The following is a 9,307-nucleotide window of genomic DNA, read 5'->3' on the forward strand; positions in this document are numbered from 1 at the left end:
AGACTTGGGAAAAATGTGAGGACAAATCTGGATATGACAGAAAATCAAGTGTATTTTTGGATGGACTCTATGATTGTGTTCCATTGGATTTGAAGCAGCTCAACGCAGTGGAAACAATTAGTGGCAAATAGAGTCATCGAAATACAAAGTTTGACATTACCAGAGAACTGGAGACACTGGCTGTGTCCCAATTCGAGGGCTGCGGCCTCCGAAGGCTGCGAAGGCTGCAGCCCTTGAACTGGCCTTAGCGGACTGCCAGGAAACAGGACAGGTCTAGCCCACGGAGCGTACGTCAACAGGTGTCTGTGATGAATCCGTGTATCATTCGTTCATTCGTTTTTCAATATAAAACCAAAAATAAGAAAACGAAAAAACAACAGTTTTCTTCATTATTTGTCTCCAAAACCAAAATGAAAAAACGGATAACGATTCGTTTTTTCAGTTTTCGATTTTGTGTTTAAATGAAAAATGGACAAAACGGATAACGACCGTTTCCCGTTTTGTCCAATTTTGATACTTAAGCAATTTGCGTGAACCGGAAATGAAACTTTACTAGGCGCATAGACACACGCGTATATTGACAAGGAGGACGCGCAAAACAAACTTAATGGCCGCTGGACTTGAGGATCATCATCATATAATTAAACAGCTTTTTGAGGATGGAAAAACGCATGCTGAGATTTCTAATACGCTGCGGCAGTTGGGTATTAAGAGATCCTCGGAAATGTCGGTGAGAAGATTCTGTATTCAACACCAACTCCGGCGTAAAAGACATGTATCAGACGCAGAACTGGAAACTGCTGTCCTGTCATCAATACATAAGGTAAGTGCAAGCTGTAAGCATGTGCAAGCTATACATATACACTTTTTATATAAAATATATTTTTGGAAATAGTCTTATTTTGTTAACTTGATCGCCTAAAATGTTAGACAAGCGCAGTTTAAGTTTAGGTACAAAAGCTAAAGTGACCAGGCGTCCCCGATTTCCGTGCATTGTCCCCGGTTAAATCTGATCGCTTAAAGGTGAGAAAAAAGCCCCAGCTTGAGACCTAAAAATATGTCCAAGCGGAATTTCAAAATCGTCCGGACTGCTTTCCGTATTCAGATGGTAGGTTAGAATACTCCTCGAGTAGTAGACCGCGGTTGGTTCGAATCAATGTGGTTGTTGTTAAATGTGGTTGTGTCGAGTGGCGTTTTGTCTGATCAAAACGACAATTTTTATTTTATTTAATTTTTTAACTCTTTTTGTTTTTGTCTTAACAGACAGGTCCAACTTATGGACGAAAATTCATGACAGGATACCTGTCATCTGTGGGAGTTAAAGCAGGTGAATCTCGAGTAGGAAGGATTCTTAGAGAAGTTCACCAACCATATTATGAGCTGCGTTGCCAGGTAAATCACTTCCATTAATTATATTTGTAAGCAGAAAGATGGTTTTTGAAATGACCTCATGAAAGTTAAATTATAGTATAAAGTATTATACTTTTATAAAGTATTATACATACTATATTATATACATACTTAAAGTATGCATATTAGCAGTACATGCATGTATTATGTTTGTGAATAATTTGAATATTTTTGCAGATTTAATGTTATTGCACTTATGATTGTTTGCTTTGTGCTTCTTAGGGAGCACGTAACCTAAATCCAGTTCCCTACCATGCCGAATACATGGGTCACAAACTGCATCTAGACCAAAATGAGAAGCTGGGAATGTTTGGAGTGACACATGTCTTAGCTATTGATGGTTTCAGCAGCAAAATTGTTGCTGTATCCACAATGCCAGTGAAAAACAACCTTATTATTTATGAGGAAGTATACAGGCAAGTACAGTCAAGGTTAAGTAAATAATAGGCACTACATTATTGCACTGTGGGCCTGATTTACTAAAGATGTGTGTGTGTAAAAATGTGTACAAACTTGACATCACCTGTAAAAAATGTGCAAACTGATGTACTAACACAACACACTGAAGTTTGCATCTTTCAAATGTGTGTCGTTTGACATAATGAATATGTAATATGAGGCATTTTAACTCTAGTGTGTAAAATACAGGGAGGAGCTAATGTAAATATGTTATACAGTATAGTACACGCATTGTGATTTACCAAACTCAAAGGTGAATTTGCTGACACTAACTGCGTCTATAAATAAAACCTTGTTTTTAGTAGATCACTGCAACACACGCTAACTAAACACACAATCTGTTGCACTGTGCACACAGTTTTGTTCCTTTATTTGGGATCTTCATAAATCAGGCCCTGTGTGTACGATGTGCATTTGAATGCAAAATAAATATGATTCATGCATCCATATAATTTGCACATTTCTTTATTACAGGAAAGCAGTTGCTAACAACGGATTATGGGACCAAATCAGAGTCGATCATGGCAGGGAGTTTTATTTGACTCTGTACATGCAAGAAAAGCTGTCTCAACACAGACATAACATCAATAGGCTTCCTTACGTGCAGACAACCTCTTCAAAGGTGAATTTGGTCCTACTGACTACATATAAAGATAACTGGTAACTTTTAGTTTTATTTATTTTTCATGAAACAGGGACCATGCACAAATAAATAATCTTTTCTCATTTGAGATTAATGTATGTCAGATTTACTTATGGGCTCCTCTCCTCTGCAGTCCCTGGGCAGTTACATATTTTAAGTACTGTACAGTAGTTGGCTGATATGTTTAGCAACTGTATTTTCAGTGAAAATTATTATTTACAAGCCTATATCAGAAAAAAGTTAGCCCAGTGTGTAATATGCAGATAAAACCTGACAGCAGAGATAATTAAAGCAATGCTGCCTTTTATGATTTTTGGATTGTAAAAAAAAAATTGGGATTTTAAGTGTACTTTTTTTGTGTGCTTTAAACAGAACCTTCGAGTGGAAAGAATTTGGCCAGAGGTCAACAATCGGGTGAACTATCCCGTAAAACAGGCCCTGGTCCACCTGCTGGATCAGGAATTACTTGATATGCAGGATAGTATTACAAAATTTTGTGTCTCCAATCTGGCATGTCAAGTGAGTGAGATAGGACTTGGCAGAGTTGTGCAGTCCTGGAATGCCCATAGGATACCAGGTAAGGTGTGATAATATTTATGTGTAGTTTTTGAACTGACAGAATTTTGTCCAAAACTAAAACCAAATCTTTACCAATTTTAGGCAGAGGGATACCAAACGAACTTGCAGCTTCTAGTTGCGCAACAAGAATTCCCACAGAGCTGCTGCCCAATGCTGCTGAGGCAGCACACATGTACGAGGAAGAGCTAGGGTCCTCCCTGACTTGGGTGTCTGCCTTTGGCTCTGACCCATTTTTATCAGAGCAAGACCGATCTCATGCTGAGCATGTGTTTGGAGAGAGGTTTCCAGACATGTCTGTTCTTTTTGAAACAGTGGTTAACAATGACTATAGAATGTTTCAGGAGGCATTGTTGTACCTTTTAAGTGTCTCTGGAAGACATGCAAGATAAATATAGGTGGGAGTATATCTAACTATGTATATGCATAATGTATACGTACAGTGGTTTTATAAGAAATTTAAGCTAAATTGCAAATGAATAAATCTGATTTTTTTTCAGAACAATGCATGTTTATTGTTATATAGTTTTTGCAATAAACAAGCATAACAACTATAAAATCCGACTGTCACAATACATTTTAACATGTGACTGAAATAAGTGCTTTGTAAAAGCATCGACATTACACATACAAAGAACTGACATTTGGATCATATAAAAATTGCCATAAAAACTTGTAAAACACATTAGACATTACAAAAATAAATCTGAACTGTACACTGTAAACAAACAACTGCTGCCACTTTTACTGGGATTATGTTTAGAATAACTTCTCCAGTGCTGCCAGTGCCTCATCGAGTCCAGCCACTTCGTGGATGCCTCTATCCAAATCTACAGACCGACACTTCGGGCAGTAATCATGGCTGCTGTTCCACCTCTCGATGCATTCCTTACACCCAATAAAGCTTCTGCAGCAGGTAGAAAAAACAGGCTTAGCTGCAGGACCTGTAGATTAAAAAAAAAATATATTCTTTTATTTTCATTGTGTTAAGTAAAATCTAGCAGTACAGAAACTGTATGTAGACCAAACTCTGTATGAAGATTACCTAACTTTTAAGTTGATACACAGAGCATTTGACATCTATTTAGCCTCAATGCACTTTGCAAATTCAGGAATTAAAAAAAAAAAAAAAAACATGGGTAAAATGAACACTAGTACAAATTGATATAAAATTTTATTACATGAAATAAAACCATAAAGAATAAATAAGCACAAAATTTTGAGAAGTGTATGTAGTGCCTCAGATCCCTCATTGCATCTTTCTAATGATCCATAGTAAAACAATACCAACCTGTGCAGACAAGACAGCCGAAGACCAGTTTTAGAGAGGCTACTTCAGCCTCTGAAAGACAAAGTGTGGTTGTCATTGTCGACTGTCCAGTCAAAGTCTTGATAATCTTGGACACTTCCTTTAGTCCCTGGGCTGCTTCCACAACCTCCTCGATGTCAGCAATCACCTCCTGAAGGCCAGTATCTTCTTTTCGACTGAAAAACATTTTAAATTTACAATGTAACATTTAATTAGAGTGCAATTAGTTCAAACACTACACATACACTAGTAAGAACCACCATGGCTTTGCTGACATGTCATCCAAAAGAAACTACATGTTGTGCAAAAAAAGACTGAGAAATAAAAACTGATAAAATTATAATATTCAGTCCAGTTACCTCAGCCTCTTTCTTTTGTTGGTTTGTAGCAGCTCCATTTGCTGTTCAGGCACTGCAAACACTTTCCTTGAATTTTGTTTCCAGTATGCTGACCCTGCCATTTAAAAATTTGACCTGATTTTCTTTTCTTTCAAGCAAACATTTGCTGTATTGGTGAAAATGTATAGGTATCTTAAAACTTCAAAACAGGACACTACAATACAGATTTGAAGCAACGAAGATAGCTATGGATGCAAAATGTACTTTAATGTGAGAATTACACTTAGGTGTGTGCATTTACCTGTTCAAGTGAGTGAACTATGTGCAGATGAGCTCCTACAGTGATGGCAGAAAATAGCATTTACACAGCAATGGCTTAAAACATACCTCTTGTTCCTTCTGAATCGATTATTTCATTTCCCAGAGTATCTGTCAAAATTACTGCCTCCTGCAGTCCAAGGGCTTCTGTTACTTTAGTGCTGATGGTCTGCACACAAGCCTCAAACTCTGCAAAGCGGACTGTCACTATTTTGTTGGTCTCCAGCTTTCCATTAACCACTTCAGCCATGAGGATATTCCTGAATATTGATGAGAACATATTTTTTTTTTTTTAGACATAAACAGTCAAGTAATATGTCATCTGATGCAAGCACTAGGTCACATGCTAGTACTAATACTAGGAAAGACTATGTATTACAAGCAAGTTATCTGTAATATGAAACATGTTAAGCCCTTATTTATATTATATGTTGATGCTATTCTAATATTACTCTGGCAGAAGGTGTACAATCCTGCTTAGTGCTCTCTGACATCATCCCACGATTAATTGAATAATGGTGATTCAAATTAACGGTCACTTTTGCATTTGTTTTTCATTGAATTAAATATGAATCTGATGAGTATAATGTTATTGTTGGCCTCATGCTCCTTATTTAGGATGAGATGTCTCCTAAGCCCTAGAAAGCTTCACTTAGAATGTGATGCTGTGACACATTTTACCTTTATCTAAAAACTGTAGCTCCTGTTATTTGGACATTACACTTGAACATATTACAGTTATGATATTTGGATTAACTGTTCAACCATATTTTTGCAAGGGTTTACTAGCAAACAGAACTGGACACACCTCTGCAAATAATGTTGCCTAAAAATAAGTAGTAACAGAGACAAAGGATAGTTTAGCAAGGAGTAAAAGTTTCCTTTCATCACCTAACAAAGCTCTTGGTGGTGGTGCTCCTTGAGCAGGAGGAGCTTGTGGCTGTACTGATTGAGCGGTGAAAAGAAAAGCGGACAGGCTGACCAGTCGGAAGTGCCGCTGTTGCTTGCTCAGCAGTGGTGCTGTCACCATGCACCTCATAGTGACTTCTGGTGATGAGGTCAAAGGTGTTGAAGTCACCATCAGGTCTGGGAAATATGGCCACATTGTTGTCATCTGTCAAATAGACAGTTTCTTTTTGGACCTATGATAGAAACACAGGTTAGAAGAGAGGCTAAATACTATGTTCTCACACACACGCACAGATAGCCAGTTAAGTTAACTCATAATGTAATTACATCATCAAAAAAATAATTTATGCCTTTTGATTACTGTACATTTTAAATGTTGAGCTGGGAAATTCTAAAGAGAAAAATTAAAACCAGAATTGTACTTTTTAGCACTGACAGTGGTTCTTGCCTGATGAAATGTTAAAAGTATCCCTCTCCTGTATGGCTTATAGAAAATGTAGTTACACAACAAAATGTCTCTCTATAACCAAAGAAAAAAATTCAGATAGTGGTTACTCAACATGCAGGCATAGTATCTCTTTAACAAGTCTCAATGATGCAAAAATAATTTTTTTTTAAAAATCTATAAAATGAAATAATAATTACAAAATCAACCTAGAACAAATTCGCACCCATCAGTAAGTGGGGGGACTTTTCCTGTTACTAAAACTAAACCTTGTACCGAGATGGATTGGTACTCACGGCACTCAAGTTAAGTCTTGTCAGGGGGTCAAGAGCAGGTCAGAGCGACAGGCGCCAATTCAGAGGCCCACTGTTCAAGATGGCGTTTATTACGGATTGGCTTTACTAGCTGAGTCCCGACCATTGACATGTACGGAGAGCGGGACTTGGTCTCTTTCTCCAGTTCTACATAAGGCCTCCATGATTTTTGTAACATGCTCAAGCAGAAGCAGAAGGAGCAAACGGAGCACTAACATTGAGTGCGCTCACATTACCGCCACTTAAACTAGAGATGCGTGATCGCAGATCGGGCAAATGGCGAAAAATAATGTTTACATCCACTCTATTATAACGTAGTTTTAAATCAAAAAGAACATACCTGAAATATGACACCGATTTTTTCTGTTGTCATATCTTCTGGTCGTAGGGTTACCCTCTTATTTCCACGGAAAAGGACGTAGGTTTCCACGTAGCTTTCCATCTCAGAGCGGCTTCTCCGCTGTACGTAGTGCTTCTAGTAAAGTTTCATTTCCGGTTCACGCAACTTGCTTAAGTATCAAAATTGGACAAAACGGGAAACGGTCGTTATCCGTTTTGTCCATTTTTCATTTAAACACAAAATCGAAAACTGAAAAAACGAATCGTTATCCGTTTTTTCATTTTGGTTTTGGAGACAAATAATGAAGAAAACTGTTGTTTTTTCGTTTTCTTATTTTTGGTTTTATATTGAAAAACGAATGAACGAATGATACACGGATTCAGGACTGATCCAGGTCTGGGACCAGACCGGGACCCCCGGTAATTTGAAACCAGTTTTAGGGGGTTAGGGTTAAGGGGGGTAGCTTGAAACCGTTTTCAAATTACCGGGGGGTAATTACAAACCAGCTTCAAGCTACCCCCCAGTACTTTGAAACCGGGGGTAGTTTGAAACCTTTACACCGGGACCAGAGTGGGACTGAGACCGGGACAGACCGGGACCAGAGCGGGACCAGGGCGGGACCAGGGCGGGACCAGGGCGGGACCAGGGCAGGACCAGGGCGGACTCCGAGCTTTGACTCTGAGCCTCCACAGGGTCTGAGCCTCAGCTTCGAGCTCCGGCCCTGCCGTGGGTTCTGAGCCTCCGGTCTGGTCCCGGTCTGGTGCCGGTCTGGTCCATTTGAACCAAAAACTCTTAGTTTGGTTTGTTTTCATTGGTGTGAAAGTGTCTTTGCACCACCTCGGAACCAGTCGTGGTTCTTGAGTGTGGAGGACTGGAGCAGCTCGTCCGGACCTGTAGTCCACAGAACATTCTCACTTTCCCCACACGGAACCAGCACACAGACGATGACACGGAACCACTCGGACCACTGGTCTTGTTCTCAGTTTTGGTCTGGTCCTGGTCTGGTCTCAGACCTGGATCAGTCCTGGTTCAGTCCGTACGTGGTGTAAAAGTTCGGCATCTCAGTCACTGAAGTCACGTAAACAGGAAACGGCCGTTATCCGTTTTTTTCCATTCTTCATTTAAACACAAAATCGAAAACTGAAAAAACGAATCGTTATCTGTTTTTTTATTTTGGTTTTGGAGACAAATAATGAAGAAAACAGTTGTTTTTTTTGTTTTCTTATTTTTGGTTTTATATTGAAAAACAAATGAACGAATGACACATGGATTAGATGCGGAATGTAGTTTTTTTGTTTTCGATTTTGCACCTGACCAGGTAAACTCTCATTTTCAGTGAGCTGTTATAAACCTGTAAATGAGTTGAATCACATTTAAACATCCAGAAATGAAGAGTCTGAGGTTTCCAGAGATACAAATATGTCTGTGTTACAATTAAGTTCATGAGTGTAAAAAATAATTTATAATCACTCGTGGTGGTCTGTTTTCTTTTATGCACTTATGCTCTATGGGCAGAACTAGTAACATATGTCTGGGTTGTTCCTAGTCGGCGTCCAGGGGGGAAAGAGTTAATACACTTGACTACTTTCACTCAATGCACACTTATTCCTTTGCAGCATAGTAATAATAAAGCCATTGAACCATAATTTCGAACTACAATGAACGTAAATCTTCTCTTCTTTCTTTATAGAGTATACTGGAGACCGTGAGTAAACCAGACATAACTCAAGACGTAAATATCACCATTTCAAACTATCGAACAGAAGGGGAAAACGAAGACGAATTCACCATCAGAGCAACAAATACCAGAAACTTCAAGACCATTTCCCCGGCTACCGTCAAGGTGTTAAAAAATAGCAGCGCCAGTTTCATGGTTCAAACAATATTTCCCAACAGCACAGAGTTTGCTACTGAGGTTACGCTCACTGTGATGGCTGAAGCTCCCGGTGCCGTGGGCTACAACTACGCGGTGACGACTTTTACCGCCAACAAAAATGTAAATGACTTCATACCTTTGTGTCTTTTTTGGGTAGAAATTAAGTGTCATTAGTTTGTTAGCTGCATAATGTCCAACAAACGCAAACGCCGCAACAAATACAAATGCGACGACACGACCAAAAAAAAAGCCACGACACACCAAAAAAAAAAAAAAAAAAAGCCACAACACAAACGCCAATGCCACAACACATTAAAAAGCCACAACACACCAAGAAGAGCCACAACACAAACGCCAATGCCACAACACA

The 9,307-nt window shown here is 38.9% G+C and overlaps 2 protein-coding genes across 2 annotated transcripts; one reads left to right on the forward strand and one right to left on the reverse strand.

The window, feature by feature from the left end:
- The first annotated feature begins 418 nt into the window (after window positions 1–418).
- Window positions 419–3,593, forward strand: LOC129410844 (uncharacterized). The gene is made up of 6 exons (XM_055159765.1): window positions 419–823; window positions 1,264–1,392; window positions 1,633–1,826; window positions 2,344–2,491; window positions 2,885–3,089; window positions 3,173–3,593. The coding sequence occupies exons 1-6, from the start codon at window positions 608–610 to the stop codon at window positions 3,478–3,480; spliced, it is 1,200 nt and encodes a 399-aa protein (XP_055015740.1). The 5' UTR covers window positions 419–607; the 3' UTR covers window positions 3,481–3,593.
- Window positions 3,594–3,718: 125 nt separating this feature from the next.
- Window positions 3,719–7,178, reverse strand: LOC129410845 (uncharacterized). The gene is made up of 6 exons (XM_055159766.1): window positions 7,062–7,178; window positions 5,945–6,195; window positions 5,123–5,313; window positions 4,757–4,850; window positions 4,380–4,573; window positions 3,719–4,032 (listed from the first exon to the last, which is right to left on the reverse strand). The coding sequence occupies exons 1-6, from the start codon at window positions 7,161–7,163 to the stop codon at window positions 3,848–3,850; spliced, it is 1,017 nt and encodes a 338-aa protein (XP_055015741.1). The 5' UTR covers window positions 7,164–7,178; the 3' UTR covers window positions 3,719–3,847.
- Window positions 7,179–9,307: the final 2,129 nt, after the last annotated feature.

Source organism: Boleophthalmus pectinirostris, unplaced genomic scaffold, assembly GCF_026225935.1.
Source record: "Boleophthalmus pectinirostris isolate CB_2022bp ecotype Guang Dong unplaced genomic scaffold, ASM2622593v1 HiC_scaffold_2714, whole genome shotgun sequence".
In the NCBI taxonomy this organism is placed as follows: domain Eukaryota; kingdom Metazoa; phylum Chordata; class Actinopteri; order Gobiiformes; family Gobiidae; genus Boleophthalmus; species Boleophthalmus pectinirostris.

Excerpts from the sequence above, each read along its gene's own strand:
- LOC129410844 (XM_055159765.1), top strand. The coding sequence starts at position 608 with ATGGCCGCTGGACTTGAGGATCATCATCATATAATTAAACAGCTTTTT. Across the intron at positions 1,393-1,632 it reads ATTATGAGCTGCGTTGCCAG|GGAGCACGTAACCTAAATCC; the intron begins GTAAATCACTTC and ends TGTGCTTCTTAG. Across the intron at positions 3,090-3,172 it reads GAATGCCCATAGGATACCAG|GCAGAGGGATACCAAACGAA; the intron begins GTAAGGTGTGAT and ends TACCAATTTTAG.
- LOC129410845 (XM_055159766.1), bottom strand. The coding sequence starts at position 7,163 with ATGGAAAGCTACGTGGAAACCTACGTCCTTTTCCGTGGAAATAAGAGG. Across the intron at positions 6,196-7,061 it reads AAATCGGTGTCATATTTCAG|GTCCAAAAAGAAACTGTCTA; the intron begins GTATGTTCTTTT and ends TTTCTATCATAG. Across the intron at positions 5,314-5,944 it reads ACCACCAAGAGCTTTGTTAG|GAATATCCTCATGGCTGAAG; the intron begins GTGATGAAAGGA and ends ATCAATATTCAG.